The 18,851-nt window shown below is 51.2% G+C and overlaps 1 protein-coding gene across 4 annotated transcripts in view; it reads right to left on the reverse strand.

The window, feature by feature from the left end:
• The window catches only part of DTX2 (deltex E3 ubiquitin ligase 2), a 35,451-nt gene extending 17,136 nt beyond the window's left edge, over positions 1–18,315 (reverse strand). For 2 of the 4 annotated variants that reach the window (XM_069033143.1, XM_069033141.1), the window contains exons 1-3: positions 18,239–18,315; positions 13,040–13,423; positions 7,802–8,387 (exon numbers count right to left, since the gene is read on the reverse strand). In XM_069033143.1, coding sequence (XP_068889244.1) covers positions 7,802–8,387; positions 13,040–13,346 — 893 coding nt within the window. In that variant the 5' untranslated portion in view covers positions 13,347–13,423; positions 18,239–18,315. Of the gene's footprint in view, positions 1–7,801; positions 8,388–11,798; positions 12,043–13,039; positions 13,424–15,627; positions 15,711–18,238 lie in introns of those variants that run through there. The other 2 variants (XM_069033142.1, XM_069033144.1) reach the window with 2 other exon arrangements.
• Between the last annotated feature and the right edge of the window lie 536 nt (positions 18,316–18,851).

Raw genomic sequence — 18,851 nt, forward strand, 5'->3', positions numbered from 1 at the left:
GATGTGGGGACAAGGGAGGAAAAGCTGGAGGAGACTTAGAAGAGCTTAACCCCATTTTCATTTGGAAATCAAGAGAATTTGGACACCCAACATCCCTTTCAGAGTCCTCATCTATTTGTTTTGGCAGTGCTGGCAGCTGTACTTCGAGTTTGGGATACGTGGGCAGCCAGGGTTATGCCATTAGCTGGCAGCAGGAGTTAGGGAGGAAAGGGGAGCAGCAGCATCAACACTGATGGGGGGGGTCACTAGAGGAGAAAGAAAGCTGGATCCACACAAGCAGAGCAGGAACATTTGAAATCCAACATGTTGGCACAGAGGAGCCACCCATGGGCTTTGTCTCAGGTGGCCCATGTGCCTGGGATGGATGAGGCTCATGCACCTCAGCTGCAGTTAATACATGGTGCATTCAGACAACAACCTCCATGGGCTCTCCAAAATTACAGAAATCTGTTCAGCTGCTTAGGAATTCAGAGACTAAGGTGGTCAAGAGCCCAAATCTCACCCACTATTTAGGGGAAAACTTCTTCTGTCCAGCTGGGATGCAAGAGCTGCCTTGCCCAAAACGGTACCACAAAGGTCTCTCCTTTCAGTCTTGCTAAAATCTTTGTTCACATTTCCATAACAATGACCAGGGCTGAAAATATTTTTGAGTGACACATGGCTGTCTTCCAACCCTGACAGGGAGGCATCCCCACCTTTCCCCTCTCCTACCTGCCACGGTTTGGAATGGGTTCCCACACGTGCTCTGAACTCCCTGAAGAGCCCCAGGCAGGACCAAGGGCTTGATGGCAGCCTGGCCAAATGAGACCAGCACCCCCAGACCCTTATAAAGCTCTCCAGACCACAGAGGTTTCCCTTCTGCCTCTTTCAAAGTCTGTGCTTGCCCTTCTGCTGCCCCAAATTTTGCAATGCCTTCAAATGATGCAACTGATTGCTGTGGCTACAATTCAAAGCCATCAAACACAGGGGAAATCTTCTCCGTGATTTCAAAGGGCTCTAAATCAGATGTCTTTATGACTCTCCTTCTTTCCCGATTCACCCTCTTAGTCACAGCTCTTTCTCAGGTACTTCCTGACTTGTTTATCTCAGCCCTTTGCGTCATCTCTGCCCCTATAATCCTCTTCAGAGGATGCCAAGGAGCAGGACTCCTTGTTCTCCAGCTGCAGACACGAAGGATATTTGAAGACCAGGAACTTGAGAGAACTGCTCCCAAAAAACCAGAGACATTGGACATTCCCTCATTTCCTCCTCCAACTAAGATGCCAAGAAGACACCACCGAGCCTGTGACCCTGCATGTGACAGATAATGAAGGGTTTGTGTTTCATTGTCATGCCCTGAGATGAAGCAGCACCTTGGGTGCTTTCACTTCCCCATGGAAGGTAAAAATAAAATAAAGCACAGAGCTGAACCTTCCACTGTGCCAGGAAAGGAGGTGGGGGCAGGGGATCCTCCCAAAAGGCTGGAGCATGGGGTCATTACACCTGAGGCTGGAGAAAGCAAACCCAGAGCTGCCCTGGGAAGGTAATCACCAGTAACCATGCTTTGAAAAGATGGCAGAGAAGTTCTGCACTATTCTTTCCTCATTGCAAGGCTCAAATCCAAGTCATCCACGAATCAGAACTTGTATGAAGTTGTCCTGGTTTCAGCTGGGATGGAGTTAATTTCCTTCCTAGTAGCTGGTACAGTGCTGTGTTTTGGATTTAGGATGAGAATAATGCTGATAACACAGGGATGTTTTAGTTGTTGCTGAGCAGTGTTTACATTAAGTGAGGCCTTTTCTGCTCCTCACCCCACCCCACCAGTGCAGAGGCTGGGGGGCACGAGAAGCTGGGAGGGGACACAGTTGGGACAGCTGACCCCAAGTGCCCCAAGGAATATTCCAGACCATAGGATGCCATGATCAGAAGAGAAAGCAGGGGGAAAACTGACTGAGGGCTGTTGACTGGGAACTGGCTGGGCATTGGTCAGTGGGTGTGAGCAGTTGCTTAGTGCATCACTTGTTTTGTACATTTTAATTATCATCAGCATCATAACTTTCTTTCCCTTCTCTGTCCTGTTAAACTCTCTTTATTTTAACAGAATATTTTTACCTCTTTTTTTTCAATTCTCTCCCCCATCCTCCTGGAGGAGGATGGAGTGAGCTGAGGGGGCTGTGTGGTGATTAACTATCTGCTGGGTTAAACCCCAAGAGAAGTGAGAAGAGCCCTTGAGGTCTGCAGAGAGAAACAGGTAAGTACTTGATGCATTTGCAAGCAATCAAGTTTGGGAAGCTGTGAGTGCACTGCAGATAAATTACCATCCATGAGCCAGGAAACAGTCACTGATCAGCTGCACTCCTGGGGTAAAGGCAGAGTGTGTCAGCTTTGGCTGCAGGAGACTTTGAGCCAACCGATGTGATGATGGAGAAACCAAATACTTCTTATTTCACTAAATACACATATTCATTAGCAGCATCTCAGCTAACAGTGGCTGAGGGATGTGCTGACCCATCCACTCTGCAGCATGGGAGCAGGGCTGCCACGTTCCCAGAGGTCTGTGACAACAGCAGAAAGCCCAAAGGCTGATGAAATCAAGGGAAATCCACACTGCTCTGAGGTACCACAACACTGCCTGGGTAGGTCTGCAGCCACAGTGTGCAGGAGGAAGTATTGCTGTGCCAAAAAAGGTGAGGAAATGCTACTCAGAGCCTACGCTGGGTCTGAAGTGGGGGTTTGGGGGGGAAGGGGATGAGGTAACAGGGAAGGATATTGTTATTGTAGTGTAACATGGGCTGTGCATCCAATCATGGAACAGCACAAGCTCAAGATATTCCAGCATCGCCATACCAGTGCTGGCCTCTGGGGAGAGGTCCTGCTGATTTATTGAAAACAGCTCAGTTAGGAGAAAAATGGATGTTTTGGTTAAGGGAGATCTTGGCAGCATCAGCTTGCAAGAGCAAGCACTGCAGTGTGGAGAGATGAGAAGGATCCACTGAGGCACCTGCTCCTGCTGCCCACGGAGATTTCTTGCCAGGCAGTGCCTTTAACTCCTGGCCAAGTGTTCAGGCTGTGCTTGCAACACCTGAAAGTCAACGCCTGAATTCTCTGAATGTTTCCTGGTATTGATTCCTCCTTCCTGGCCCAATTTTGTCCTGCTGTTCACTGCAGCTCCTGCTCTCCCACTGCTCTGTGTGCTGGATGTTCCTGAGTGTAACAGGGATCACCATCTTGTGAATAAAAGGATGCAAAATAAGACAATATCCTTGGAGATTCAGCAAGAAGATCCTGGTAAGATTTCCCATTGCTAGTTCCCAGGCACTCTGCTATGGGAAGCAGGCAGGGCAGACAGATATTTCAGCATGGCAAACCCACTTGCTTCTCCAGAATTTCAAGAATCTGCAACACCAGTGAGACAGCAAAGCACAAGTCCAGCAAGCAAATGTGTCAACAGCTTGGAATCCAGGGCTGCTGCCACTTCAAACACTGAGTGGCCAGGGTGGAGCCATCACCTGAGCCACACATACACAATATCCTAAAGGAGCAGAATTAGGGAAGCTTGTAGGAACTCATCCTCTCCACCTGATATGACCCTTTCTTCCTTCCTCTCCCCTGCACACAATCAGCAGGCCACAGATCTCTGTATCATGGCCACAGATCTCTGTATCATGGCATCTTTGTAGCCCTCTGGGGAATAGCCAGTACTTCTCCTCACAGATCAGGGCAGCATCCAGCCCTGCTTCACACTAAGTGCTACCACAACACCTCAAGGTCCAAACCCCTTCCCAGGGCTCACTGAGTGTCCGGTGACATTAATGACCCCACCTGGTGGTAGCACCACGCTGGCTAAAAGGGCTGCAGGACAAGTCACAGTGGGCACAGTGGAACCAGCACCAGGAGAGCTCCTCACCACCCAAGGAGCTCATGGGAATGCCTATAGACAAAGGGGAAGGATACAAAGGTGGAAAGAAAAAAGGAAAGGCCCTGGCTAGGGTCCCTCCTGATCCTATAAAGCATGTTGCTCCCCATGGGGGATTTTGGGGTGCAACAGCAGACCTTTCTTAGGAACACCCCAATTCCGCCAGCATCCTTTTCCAGCTCCCAAGACCCCCATTCCCTCTGATTTTATACAAAATCCTGCCCCCCTGAGCTGCCTGCCTTATTTGTAGGCACAATCCAGACCAGCAGCCAAAACCACATAAGCTCAGAGAAGCCTGCAGAGCTACTGTAGGGATTTGCCTGGCTGGGATACTAATTAATATCCCTCAGAAGATTGCTTCCTGCAGCTTTAGTTGCTCATATTACAAGCAGGGCACTCCTTACTGTGCTTCAGGAGTGTCTTACTCTGTAATTAGACAGCACAGTGCAGGAACAGGGGAGCTCTTGCCCTAGAGAATTGATGCTTTCCCATGTGGGGTGGGAAGGATGTGCCAGGAGGTGGCTGGGATCCTGGGGAGCTGAGCTTCTGCTTCCCAGATCTGGTTAACAGTGCTGAGATAAGGACACAACCCTTGCCATGGCACACTTCATGTGCAGATTCCAGCACTGCCTGTGAGAGAGGGTGGATTCATTAACTGTGTTTAATCCACGAGAGGAAACTAATGCACCAAAAAGCAAAGTAACTTGCCCACATGTATGTAATTCATTAGCAGCAAAGCCAAGGATATTAGCATCTAGTTAAGCCTTGGCACTCATCTCTGGGTTTTCCAGTGGCTTTGACCCTCTTGAGAGCAGGAGGAAATTAAAGTGCATTTGGCAGTGCCGGAGCTCCGCCTGCTCTCACACCAGCATCGGCCCTCCAGCAATCAGGAAATACATTTAATCACCCTCAGTGGCACAGCAGCTGGGGCATGCCCCTTCTGGGGGCTATCCCTGCCTGCTTGCCTGCTAGAAATAACTGTCACAGCCACACAGGGACTCAGGCGGCTTTCCAGGATGAACTGCACCTCGTTCTCAGCCCTGCAGGAGAGAGCTGCTGCCATATTTAGCTGTGTTTCCTGACGAAACTGGGTGTAAACAACTACACTGCCTTTCAGTCTCTCCCAACGAGTTTTTGAGCCCCCCTGCCAGTTGCAGCTCAGCCACCTCTGCAAGTTTTGTGGAGATCAGCAGTTTTGCAAAAGCAAGAAATCTGTCAGGGCTGCTTTGGAGCCAAAGCTTGTGGGGTGAACACAACACAACCTTTAGCAGACACCAGAGGATCCACCGTGGCCCAGTGCTCCCATCCCTTGGGTCTCTTGAGCATGGCCCAACACAGGAATTGCACATCACAGCTAAGAGAACACAGCCAGAAACCCTTGGCAGGATAATTAATGCAGGATAATTAGCCAAAAAGGTTAGACTATTGGGTGATGCAGGCCATTGACTGCAAGGGAAGGGGAACTAACGACCATGCTATGTCTGAGGGGGGGGAAGACAGGGAACCTAGAGGATAAAATAACCCAGGAATGCTCTGGGCTTAGGAATTAAAGGAAACACATTGTTAGAGTTTGCTACTCAGGTTTCCCCTAATTCACAGAAATTAAAGGATTTTCTGCTGGAACATGGGTTTCATGAGCCCAAGACTGTAACCCCAGCCAGGAGCAATTACACCCACCCAGTGGCATTTCTGACTCAATCCTAGCCCAGGGGTGATGGGAAAAGCCATCCAGAACTGTCAGCTGGGGATGAAAAAGTCCCTTTCACATATGGCACACTGCTGGAAGACAGAGATTATCCCCCTGTGTGCACTTGTTGTTCTGGCAGGGATAAAGGAGACTGACTCTGGCACAACTGATCCCAAAGTACTGGAGATCACACCCCAAGGGAACAGCCAGCCAGGGGAGTGGGGCTGACTGGGGGTGTGGGTTTTACACAAGTCTGACAGCACTCACACATTCCCAGGTATCCAAAGAGCTGCCACCTGCCCTGTGTGGCATGTCCTGCTGTCCCCAGCACAGATTTAGCTGTACAATCCCTTTGCATCCCCCAGAAAGGCTGGCTTGGCTAGGGATGATTGCCAGGACACCAGCCACCTCACCTCCTCCACAACACAAACAGATGAGCTGCAAAACAGGTTCAAACAGCCCGACCTCAACCTCAACCAGCCACGGCATTGCTGGGCACCTCCTGGCCATCCCTCTCCTCCCAGTCAGCATTGCCTGGGCCATGGGCTCAGTTCATGGTCAGGAGCCCATGGCAACCCTCTCCCATCTTCCCTCCTTTCAGGACAGCCAGTCCCCCCACCGGTAGCACACAACGTACCCCAGACCCCAATCGGCTCCAGACAGGCTTGTGGGGCAACTGCTGCAGTCTATATGGCTCTTCCTTTTCAAACTTCCCACCCTGAATCACTTTGCAAATCCTTTGGGGAAGGATGGGGGCTCCAGGCAGCCCAGCAGCCCCACACACCCACCAGTAACTCCTGCAAGAGAGGGAATTTGGCAGCTTCTTCAGGAGACAGCAAGAGCCTTACTGAGGGCTCCTGCAGGCAGTACTGAGGTCCGATTTTCAGCCCTACTCGAAGGTGACTGGAACAGAGAAGCACTGTGGATGCTCAAGGCAACACAAAAAAATCACCAGGTGGAAAAAAAGCACCAAATAAAGACCGTGAGAAAGAAGAACAGGATGTGAGCAGTCATTTCACTCAGATGACCCCGAAGAGGGAAAGTCCTGATACAACACTAACATCTCAAGATTCACGGTCTTGTTTAAAGCACAAATGAGATTCAAAACAAACCTCAAACTCCTGTGCCTTGTGCAATTAGCAGAATGTGTTTCCAACACTCTGCTAAATCTCTTATCTCTGTACTTACTTGGACAGGTAAGTCAGCCCTGGCAAGTTCCCCTGCAGTTTCTCAGGGGTTCAACAGCTGGATTATTCCCAGTGAAGTGAGTGCAAGGCCCTGCCACTTCCAGCCACTCACAAACAGAGGGAGCAGTCAGCCAGCCCTTGCTGGGTCAGACACTCGGTGCCAGCACTGCCACAGACAGGCCACACAGACCTCTGCTAGCAAGGGCTTGTGCACAGGAAGAATTAAGATCCTGAAAGTGGGATAACCAACTGTGGCTTGCCCCAGCAGCCCATGCCATGGAGAGGAGCCGGGCTTTCAGACCACAAGCCTCTGTTTTTCACTGAGCTGGCAGCAACCAAAAGGGCTGAAGAGAAGTGAAGCTCTTCCTCCCCCCACCAGTAAGGTGCAAATATAGCCCTCCTTTGGTTCTAGCTGATAGGAGCCGAAACCCCGGGCTGAGAGGTGCACACTGGTTTCAGCTGTCAGAGAAGAGCCACAGTGAAAATGGATCCAGTGGCATCTCTGCTCTGCATCACCACTTAGCCTGGAAAATAGCCTGGACACCTGATTTTGACAGAGTTCATGAGGTTTCAGCCATATGCAAGGAGTCCTGTGGTCCCTCCTTGAAAGGGAAGAGCTTAGAATGAAGAGCAGTGTTCCACTCTACTGCCTAATTTGAATTAAATGTGTTTACAAGTCCCCTTTTCCTTCACTCGGTCCCCCTCAAAGTTGTTTTTTAACCTAACCCAAAATACCACTGATCACTACTAATTTTCTCAAACCTTCAGAATCTCAACCTGAGTGAATTCCCCTGTGGTTCAGGGAGATCGCTAGACAGGGACTATGTTTCAAACAGGAAGAAAAGAGGTAGAAAGCAGAGGAGAAATCTTTTCATCCACTGTACTGGAAATGTAAGCACAAACCTCTCTGTCCTAGGGAGAAGACCCTTGTAAAGTCCTCTGGGACAGAGAGGCTCCTGGATAATGCAGACCTGAGCACAGCAGATCTCTTGGACACACATATGGTACTTAAAGGTGAATTGGGATCTGTACCTGACTCCATTAGATGCTGCCAGTGCTGTGTTGAGGCTCCCAGTTTGAGCCAAAACCAAGGCGCTCTGTGCATTGAGTCTTGGTGTTGACCTTGCTCCAGTCAAAGCGGGTTTGTTATAGGGCACAAAGCCGACACTGGAGGAACTTACTGACGCTGTCCTCCCAGGAACCTGATGAGTAGTGGAAGAGTTGGGAAAGTTTGTCATGGAGTGACGGTAGCGTGTGGTGATGGGACCAGTCCCGCTGTTTGGCCAGCACTGCTGGCAAGAACATCCCACCCCTGTGTGAAGGGGCGTGGTGGAGGTCGTCACCGGGTACGGGGTGTCCAAACGCCTCTGAACGCTGCGGCGGAACCTCGTGGTCTTGTTGGTCTGGACTTGAGCCACAAAGTCAACTTCGTAGTTGTAGCCCAAGGGCCCGAGATCGACTCGCTGGTGGTTGGTGGCATGGGCTTGCTCCAGGAACACGCAGACGTTCATCTCATAGGGGGACCACCCACCATCGTCGTTCTGCCACTCCCACATGACGCCCTGCCCGGCAGCAGAGTCCCCTGGGAAGACGTGCCTGCGGACAGCCCGCATCGTCCCTGTGTGGGAGAGGAGGGGAGAATAAACACAGTAATTTAGTGAGCAGAGAACTAAGAGGGATGCTGTACCAGGGATTTGTTTCTGCACAGATCTGTGCTGCCTCCTCTTCTCAACAGGGCTGGGTTTGCTCGTGAAGCTTAGAGAAATGCAACATCTCCGAGATCCCTGTCCCTCTGCCAAATCTGATTGTGGGCTGGCAGCAGGTTCAAAAGCTGCTAGGAGGAAGGGTGGGAAAGGAGGGAAGGAGAGAGGATGCAGACGCAGACACACCCAAGCACAAAGGCACAGTGATCACATATGCCTCCCTGACGTTAAAAGGAAAAAACAGTAAAAAGAAAAAAAAAAAAATCAGGCTGAGGCACAGATCTGGTTAAAAAAAACCAACTCCCACAGCCTTGACAACAGAGTAACTATAGAGACAAGACACCATCGGGAAGTGCTTTGTAGGAGCACTTAAGGGGCTGAACGCCCACTTTGTTACACAAGGGTCGGGGCAATTTTGTTCTTAGGAAAGTGGGTGAAATCCCATAGGGGCAAGGACTTTGGAGAAGGGCAAACTTCTGCAGGCTCCTGACTGCTGGGAGAGAGAGCAAGAGTAGAGAGGGGAAGACAATGAAGTAACTTGAAAACTGGAGTGAGCAGCTGTTCAGACAAAGGGAGAGAAATGGAAGGAGACACACTACTCTTGCAAGGCAACTCAACGGCGACAGCTGGAGCTCGAACCCCCTGGAGCCTGGCTTTCCAGGATGACTTCATTCTTGGGTACTTTATCCCTTACTTCAAAAAAAGCAGCAGCCTAATGAGAGGGAAGGAAGCCACCCAACAGGACAGAAGCTCTGAAACCTTTGAAAAATGGGTTCTTGCAGCAGGAAAAACCCTCATTCCGCACAGAGAAAGGGGAGCAGGAAAAGCTGAGGGGCAAGCAAGTCTGGGGATCTAGGAATGTGGGGGTGAACTGGGGTGCAGTGAGTTGTTACAACACAGGAGGAGTTCAAAGAACAGCACCAAGAGGAAAAAAAAAATAAAGCCTCTAAAGAGATCATGAGAGTTATGGCACTATGCTCCAGGACCCCAGGTGAAAACTGGCATGTTTCCAACTACCCACACCTACAGCCTGAGGAGAACTGCCCTAGGATACCACTGGTGACTCTGTGGTGCACAGGCAATCCAGGCAAGCTTCACACCCAACATGCACATCCCAAGGAAGAGGGAGGACAGCCCTTGTGGGACTCCACATTGCCAAAATCCAACTGCTGCTGCGTTCAGGCTCTGCCTGCCTGGATGCTGGCATGAGGATTGTGCTGCTGTTATACTGCCCAATAGTATTGGGGTGTTGTGGAAACTGTGTGTCCTTATCTCAGCACTGCTAAAGCTCCAGAGCTAACACAAAGGCTAAGGCTCTCTCAAAGGCAGAATGTGCCAGACCAAGGAATGCCAGGGCTTGTGTTTCTGCTCCAGAGCAGCGCCAAGCATCCTGCTTATTGCAGAGCAGGACTCTCCAGTGACACCAGCCAACAAACATCATCTCATCAGCACACTTAAAACACTTCTAGCAGCCAGTGAAACACAGCAACCTCCCCAATAGCTCAACCATGGTGCTCAGGATTCCAGACCTTCCTCTGGCAGAAGGTATCAGCAGAACCAAAGTGACCTTCCCAGCCTGGAACTGACATCTTAGTGGGAAAGCTGACTAAAAAACCAAAAGCAAACTCTAGCAATGACTGCTCCTATCCAGCAAGTCCTGCCAAGTTTCAGAAACACAAACCCACAGCCTCAAAAGGTGGATAACTTCGGGAATGAACCCCTGAGCAGGAGGACTAGGGATGAGACTGTGATGCCTTGGGTTTTAACTCTCATATTGTTCAAATCCTGTACTGCCTGGTGTGTAACTGAAGTTTCGTGTGGCCCGTTAGTTACTGCTCTCTCAGGCTGGTCAGACATAACAAACCCTCTCTAGGTTTGCTCTCCAAGGATACCTCGATTGTCTCAGGCCCCAAAATGTGTAAACTAAAGCCTTTAGAGGAGGGGCAAACTCGGGGTAATTACATCATTAACTGAAGTTATAACTGGAGATTTAATCCTGATATGCAAATGGACCAAACCTATAAAAGTGTGAAGAACCCGTGGCCCAGGGTCCATCTTGGGTGGAGGCTTTGGACTGCCCAGGGTGTGCCTTTGAAGGCCCTTCAAATAAATGCCTACTTTCATTCTCTTATTCTTGTCTAGCCTCTGTTTTTAGGTGACCACCTCAAGGCATCAAGTGGACTGGGAATGAGATGGTGAGACACACACTACATTTAGAGATGAACCTGCTCCCAGAAAAAGGGGACTACCACAGGTTAGGCAAGGTGTCCAGTGGGACACATCTCAGGGGATTAGCAAGGCTTCCCCTGCTCCAGTGGCAGGTGGGAAGCTAAAAGCAGCACAAAGAGGACTGCAGGACTTACTTACAAGCAACTTGTGTTTTTAACACCCTCAAACAGCAGCAAAAAGAGGTTTTAGGAGTGAACAACAAGAGCAAGGCCCTGCACTTGGAAAACATCCCCCTTCCTCCAGGCTGGCAAGGAAACTGGCATTCCTCTCCGGGGTGGGCAAACAGCTGTGGTGAGAGGACAACTCCTGCTGCTCCCCTGCACTCACTCCCAGCTAATCTGCCTCGAGCAGCAGCTGAAGCCCACAGCTAATCCTGCCCACAAGATCCCCCCGCACAGCTGTCATTCCCTGCTGCTGGGGACGCTGCTCCCGTTAACACTGGCTTCCTGTTATTCTCCCTGGCTTCCTTTGAAGAGCCTATTTATCTGTCTAATAGCTAATGAGCAGAATACAACAGCCTATTTTTTGCACTGTTTAAAGATTTTTCATGGGGATGTTTCCTGCAGAGATTCTTTTCTCCAGCACATGACAAAGTTCAGCTGGCGGCTTGCTCAGAAAGGTTCACGTTTAAGGCAGAGCTTTGCAGAGAGAAAAAGCTTTGCTTAGAACTGGGCCATGGAAAGGGGATATGAGAGCTTTTCCAGTAGTCACGTTGCAGAGCACACAGGTATTTGTGGAGGGAGGTTCACAGCATTGGCCACTCTGATCAGCATCCCTTTGGATCGATGGGAAACACTGCAGGAGAGCTGTGGAGCAGAATCAGCCTTTTTGTTATTAACAGCTCCAACTTAGATCTAGACCAAGGAAAGATGAGATCATACCAGCCAACATCATTTCCAGAATTGAACTGGACTGTCCCACAGAGATGAACTACTCCAAACTACCCTGCAATGGACAATATTCACTGGGTGTTTTGAGAGCTCTCATGAGGGTCTAAAGAGATACAAACCCTCTAAGGACAGACAGCTGTGTGTGTGGAAAAGAATGTCCCACTCACACTGGGACATGTTCCACCCTCCCACAGGATCTCTGCTCACCTTCACCAGACAACTTAGAACTGCTGTCCATGTGTTGGAGCACTGGCTGGAAAGGGCCAGAGGCTGGAAGGCTCCTTCACAAGCTTGGCATGAAAAAAACAGGGAACAAACAGCTGCTGGTGCCAGCTCTGGTGGTCCATGCTGTACTGCTCGAAGCCACAGGCTCAGCTGGCCTTCCAGATGTTTAAACAGGCCAAGCTGAGCACACCTGCCAAGGCACACAGCCTAGACAGCTCCTCACCTCGCCCAGGACACCGCTAGATAAACTCAGCCTAAGGTCAGATTAAAAACACGGATGCAGCTGTGGTGACCACTCACATTTGCTCCAACCACTTCCCTTTCCTGTCAGAATTGGCAGCTGATTCAAATATTGCTCATTTACTGTTTCAACTGGCAAGAAACCAACACATGCCTCTCTCTAAAGCTTGGGATGATGCTCGTCTGTCTCCTGGAGTGATGGGAGATATCAGCAAAAGGGAACCCGATGGATGGAAAATTTTCCAAAGCAGCCATTCATTTGGGGTGTGTAATTTGGGATCTCCCTGGATTTTCCAGGGATGAAGTGTATGCATTCCATCCTTGGCTCTTTTCTAAGCTCCAGCTGCTCACATCTGGAGCAAAAGAGGGCAGGAGTAATCTCAGCAGATTCTGAGCTGCTACTCCCAGTGACCCCAGAAGAGAGGAGAATGAAAAGCAGGTCTCAATTCTGCTATTGAGCCCATCCTGCCCTTTCTCCCTGGGAGGAAGCAAGCCAGGCTCACACAGCACAAGTGGAGGGAATATTCTGCTGCAGCATTTTGGTGTCATGCGGGGGCCGCAGGCACTCACAAGCAGCTTGAGCAGGGCTGCATGCCAAGGTAAAGCAGCTGGCACTCCAGCTCCAGAGGGAGCAAGGGATTCAAGCAGGAGGGTTGGAATTGTAAAAAGGCCGTTTTTACGGAAGTGATCTTGAATAGATGGGGGGGGGGGCAGTTTCCAGCTCTGAGAGCTCTGGCTCACAGGCTGTAAGCTCCGGGGGTGCCATGATGGTGCTCCTGAAGACATCACAGCTGTCTGCCTGCACCCAGCTCCACAGATTTTTCCACACTGGGCAGCAGACAGCATCAGGAGAGCAGCAGATGTGCTCACAGAGCTGCCCAGCACGGTAGCAAACAGCAGAGCTTTGCAGGGCTCTTACACACAGAATGAGGCCCTGCTTATCCCCATGCACACCAGCAAAACGGGTGGGGAAGCTCCCTTACCTGTATCCTGCCGGAATTGTGTCAAGCTTGGAATGTCGATGACGTAGGGAGCCAAGGTGGGATCCGCACGTCCCAAAGGGATGCTGCTGACCAGCCCCGACCCCGAGCGCCGGCCCTTCTGCTGAGAGGCTTGGATAATCTGCTCGATGTAGCTGCAGACATTGCCTCGGTATGGCCTCCACCTGCCAAATTCATCCTGCCATTCCCACACAGCCACTGCCGTGGAGCTGCTGCTGTGCCCCGGGGCAGAACTGGGCAGTCCGGATGGCCCGGCTGAACTGCTTCCCGCTCCCTGAGCTGCTGCCATGTTCCTCCCTGAGGTCTGGAAACGCCGCGATTGGAAGTGGCAGCTGCACTGGCCTTACACCATTTTCTCCTGGGGACCTGCAGCAAGAAACAGAGCACAGGGAGCTGAGAATGATGTCCTAAATCCCCCCAACCCGCACCCATATCACACAAGCCATCAGAGAGGGAAACAAGCTCTGTCTTTCACAGAGGACGTTCACTCTGGATTTAAGAGACTCCAGAGAAGCAGACTGCCCTCAATACCCTGTGGCTGAGGGTGAGTGAGGTACCACCACTCACTCCCTGCCAATGCTGGCAACTTCTCTTGCTAATTGAGAGCAAACACTCTTCCCTGAGACTTTGCTTCCTGTGGTTTGTGGCACCAAACACCACCTGTGTCACCACAGATCTGTACCAAACCATCCCTGAGCCACTGCTGATCTGTGTCAGGCAGACCTGTAAGCCTTGGCATGAGTTCAGACACACACTCACTAGCCAGGAGTGTGCCAAGGCAAGCTGCCATTCTGCCCCTTCCCCATGCTCAGCACTGCTCCTGGCAGCATTACACTGACCACCCCAATGTGAGCTCCCAAATGCTGGCTAAACACTCATTCACAGTAATGACTTAGTTACACAAGTGGTTCCCAAACTCTTCACACTGATCTGAGCTCCAGAGCTACACCATCAGCTCCATTCAGGTTTCTGACCACTTAGTTCTGGCCCGGGATCAGTCTGTGACTCCTTCTGTGCAGCATTATACATGCAAACAAAGCCAGAAGACAATTCTTAATGCACACTTTGCAAATCACAGTACACATACTTCTTTAGTTGAGTGTAATCCCAGCAAAAAACAGATAGGAAGAAGTACAAGAGAACCAGGAGGAACACAGGGCATAATCAACTGCCTGTGCTGAGGGCAGTGATTTAGTTGGTCTTTAAGATCAAAGCACACCTATCTTCAGCTTCTCAGGTTGGAAAACAAGGAACATCTTGAAACAAGGGATAATCTGCATCAGAGACTCAAGCCCTTAAGAGACGATTTAGGGAAGAATGGAGAAGGGTTAGGAGCCCAAAGACACCAGACAAAGACACAAAGGCCAGTGAATAAATTCCAACAAGAAGAGATCACAACTCTCAGCCCCCAAGGGATGTAAAAAGAGCAGATCCAAAGGCATCACATGATCACCGAGAGACACCAGAGGTCTGATATTTGACATTCTTGTCTGTTGTGTCATTCCAAGGAATCCTGTCCAAAACATCTGGACACACATCTGTCCAAATGCTGGACAACCACTTGGAGATCCCCACGTTGGTGCTCGTGTGTAGGTGGGTTTGGCTGTGAATGAGTGAAACTCATTTTGTTTTAAAATAAATTCGCCTTCTCCCTCCTGAGGTCTCACGTCATTGATTGCTCGCTTAACTCTCAGCAGTCAGCAGGGAGCTGCGAGCTTCCTTCCCATCCAATGGAAAAGTTCAGGTCTCCCAAGAGGCAGAGCAGCAGTGGGTGGCTTCCACTGGAGGATGCCATCTGCACAGAGAATGACATTCCTGCCGGATGGGGGAAGATCCCACGCTCCGTGGAGTGTCCCATCCATCATGCCCGTGTGGCTTGATAGCTTAAAAAAGACAGAGGAGAGCGAGCGCAGAACAGACACACCCACACGTCTGCATTTATAAGAGGAAAGCAACACTTTCCCCAGGAATTCAGTGTAAATTAGTTTGTGAGCTGCTCTGAGATTTTTACACAACACCCCCAGCTCAACTGGTCTTTGTGACAAACCGCTCTGGATCGCCAAGATCCTACCCTGGTCTCTGCTACTAATCTTTTCCTGGTAATACATTCTCCCCTAACACACCAAGGACAGTTATTTTACTGCTCAAAACAGCAAATTAAGACTTAAGGTATCAAATACAGCACCTGCCTCTGCCAGTTCTTTTTATGGCAGGTTTCACACCAACACTTCTCCACCTCAAGGACCACCAGCATTGTCCGTGCTCGACTCGAAGCCAAAGCCAGGCTGTGGCATTTTCTGTCCCACCCACCTGCACTAGCTGCTCTGAACCCCAAACCAACATTTTTTTTCCCCCCAAAGTTGTTACCAAATATTCATCTGCAGCCCACAAGCAGAGCAGAGGAGAAGAGGGAGGCTGTGAGGAGGGAGTCAGCGATTCGTTTTCCTTCCTTTCTGAAACAGCAGCAGGAAATGCAAACAAGAAGACGCCGCAGCACAAAAGCCACCTCCTTCCTGTGCCACCTCACACTTGCTGGGGTATCAGCTGGGTGACAAAAGCCTATCCCTCACCCCGGAGTGGCAGCGATGCTGTGAATCCTGGACCACACGTGAAGAAGGTACCCGGGCTGGCTGCACGTGAGTGTCGCGTGCTCCAACATTCACTTCCCCATCAGAGTGGAAAAATATTTCCTGCACTGGGACTGCTGTTCCAAAGGAGGAGCGAGGGGCGTATTTCAGCCTCCTGCCAGTTCTTGCTGAACGCTGCTGGAGCCAGCAATTGTTTGCATGGATTGGGAAGCGAGGAATGCAGGAGAGCATCAGTAGGCCAGAATTACACAAGTCCTGGAGTTATGGCAAATGACAAAGAAAAAGCCTCAAGTTGCAGTTCCTGACTTCTCTTTGAGAAGTCAGCAGCACACAAATATTAAAAGCTGAGAAATTCAATAGTGGAGCTGCTTGTACAGTGTTCAGCATTACACCACAGCGGAAAGGGTTTGGGGAAGAGTGGGACATAGTTTGGGATGTGTTACACATCCCAGCTCACATCTTTCCTCAGATCCCATGGACTTCAACACTTCACCTCGAGCTTTAAAAATACCTTGAAAAGCTGAAATTCACACCAACCCTAAAAGCTCTTATTCACCAAACAGTCGTGGCTCCAGTCAGAAATCCTCTGGGCCACCCTTCCCCCAGTGAAAACAAAACCCTGGCTAATTCAAGTGCAGACTTAAATATTCCAGCCAGATGCCCTTCACTTTGAAGATATTTGGTAACGTGGGCTCAGAGCTTGAGTTTGGATTTGTTTGGTTGGAACTTTACACCCAGCACAACCTCTGAAACATTTGTCCACATGGCTTTAATTGGGGACTTGGACAGGAAAAGAACTGAGTGCATTTCAGACGTGTTTTCCAACAGTTGCACTCCCTGCTCCTCAAGCTCCAGCAAATGGTGGTGAGAAAGCTTGAAAATGGGAATTAAAACCTTTGAAAGCTGTGTTTAATTCTCTGTTCTACTTCCAGAAAGGAGAATTTTCTTTCACTTTAAATGCAGGATCTTAAAATTCATGGGTCTGAGATGATTTCTAAAAATGCCAACTCCTTTTTTAAGTTTCTGAACTTGAATTGCCAGCGCTGATAAAAGTTTTCATGAAATGCGAGCTTGTACCTGGAAAAGAAAAAGAGCCTTGGGAGCTCTTGAGCTGGGCTGAATTAAAAATAAAAATCACCAGATTGGTAAAATAGAGACTTTTCAGCAGGTTGTTCAGAAAAGAGAGTGCCCAGGAGGGATTTGTTAAGCGTCACTACACCACTTTGAGAGACAGGACTGGGAGGACAACAAAGATCCCATGGGAAGAGATTACACAGGGATTAGGGGAGCACATAAAGCACAGGGAGGCCGCAGGGCTGCCGTAAGACATGACCCTGTGCAGGGGGCACGACTGGAGCAGCACTGCCGGTGCCCTGTGCTCCCCACCCCGACCCCAAACCACCCAGCCAGGGCCCCCACAGCCCCCCGCACCAGCTGAGCTGCACTTCTGGGCACAGCAGAACCTGATGCAACAGGGTCGGAAGCTCTTGCCAGGTAACTCATACCCAAACACACCTTTCCTTACACAAGCACCCAGCACCGATTAGCAGCAACCAAAGAGAAAGAACAGCCCGGCAGTAGAGAGGGGGGTCAGGGTAATAACTCCAAGCACGCAGATCCATCCCAGTCCTGCCCTCTCCCAGCCTCTGCTGATCCTCACGGCACAAGGTGGCTGGGTTGACAGCCAAAACAACAGAAGAGATAAACCCGGCTGCTCCAAAACTGGACTCCTTCCATTCAAAACAAGCTCTAAGCGAGTTCCCCTCGGAGGGGGAAAGAGAGACCGCAACTGAGGCGGAACAAAGCTTTTGCCTGTCAGTTAAGCCGAGGGCTGGTTTCGGGCACGGGTGAATAGGAAAGCTGAGGCAGCGAGAAGAGGGCAGGTACACCCAGACACAGGATTCCACCTGGGCACCGGATCACACCACACCTTGTGTCCAACCCGACCATTCCTAGGTCCTTCCGGGCACCGAGGCGGGTTATTTATTTGTGGGGAGACCACTGATGTGTGAGGGGCGAACCTGGCACGATCTGGAGGGCCCCTCCAGCTCCCCAACGGCTTCGGCTCGCGGCAGGAGCTCCTGGAGCTCCGGAACGGCCAAGCCGGGTCCCGCCTCGGGGAGCCGGTGGCTCGGGGCCGGCCCGGCGGGGGCCACCCGCCCCTCAGGGAGCTCCCCCCGGCCCTGGGCAGCACTCGCCACCCACCGCAGCCGCCTGCTGGCTCCGACCGGCCCCCCCGGTACCACGGACACCCCCGAGCTCCACGGGTGCCGGCGGGTGTCCGAGCGGCACCGACCGCCCCGAGAGCTGCGGAAGAGCCAGGGCCTGGTGCGAGGGGAACGGCGCCCGTGCCCCTGGGACGCCAGGCAGGCCGGGCTCGAAGCGGCCGCAACGGCGCGGGCGGTCCCTCACGAACGGCCCGGGCTGCGCGGCACAGGGAACGGGGCGCCGGGGGTGCCTGCCCGGGGGTGCCCGCCCCGCGAAGAGAAACGAAGAGAAGCGAAGCGAAGCCCAGCCCAGCCGCCCCCCGTCCCGGCGCCGCTGTCCCCCCGTCCCGTCACCCCTCACCCGGCCCGTTCCCCCAGCCCCTCACCCCGAGCAGGGCCCGGCGCCGCCGCTCCCGGCCCGCGGTCACGGAAGCTCCGCGCATGCGCACGCCGGGCCGCTGGGGGGCGGTGAGGTGAGGGGCGGGGCCGGGGGCGGGGCCAAGGGGGAGGGAGGGACGTGATTGGTGGAGGCGTGAGGGAGAGTAACGGTGAGCGTGAGGCGGTGCGGGCCGGGTGTGATAATGAGTGTGATAATGATAATGAGAGTGATAATGATAACGAGTGTGATAGTGATAACGAGTGTGATAGTGATAATGAGTGTGATAGTGAGCGTGTGATAGTGATAATGAGTGTGAGATAGTGTGAGACAGTGTGCGGGACCAAGTGTGATAATGAGTGTGTGATTGTGATAGTGAGTGTGTGACACTGTGTGCGATAGTGAGTGTGATTGTGTGATAGTGAGTGTCTGTGTGATAATGAGTGTGGTGGTGAAAGTGTGATAGTGATACGAGTGTGTGTGCAATAGTGATAGTGTGATACTGTGTGAAAGTGCGAGTGAGAATGTGTGATAGTGTGACAGTGAGCGTGACAGTGTATGGTAGTGAGTGTGAGTGTCATAGTGAGTGTGCATGTGAGTGTGATAGTGTGTGAGTGTATGAT

Source organism: Aphelocoma coerulescens, chromosome 19 (genome assembly GCF_041296385.1).
Source record: "Aphelocoma coerulescens isolate FSJ_1873_10779 chromosome 19, UR_Acoe_1.0, whole genome shotgun sequence".
Classification (NCBI taxonomy): Eukaryota; Metazoa; Chordata; class Aves; order Passeriformes; family Corvidae; genus Aphelocoma; species Aphelocoma coerulescens.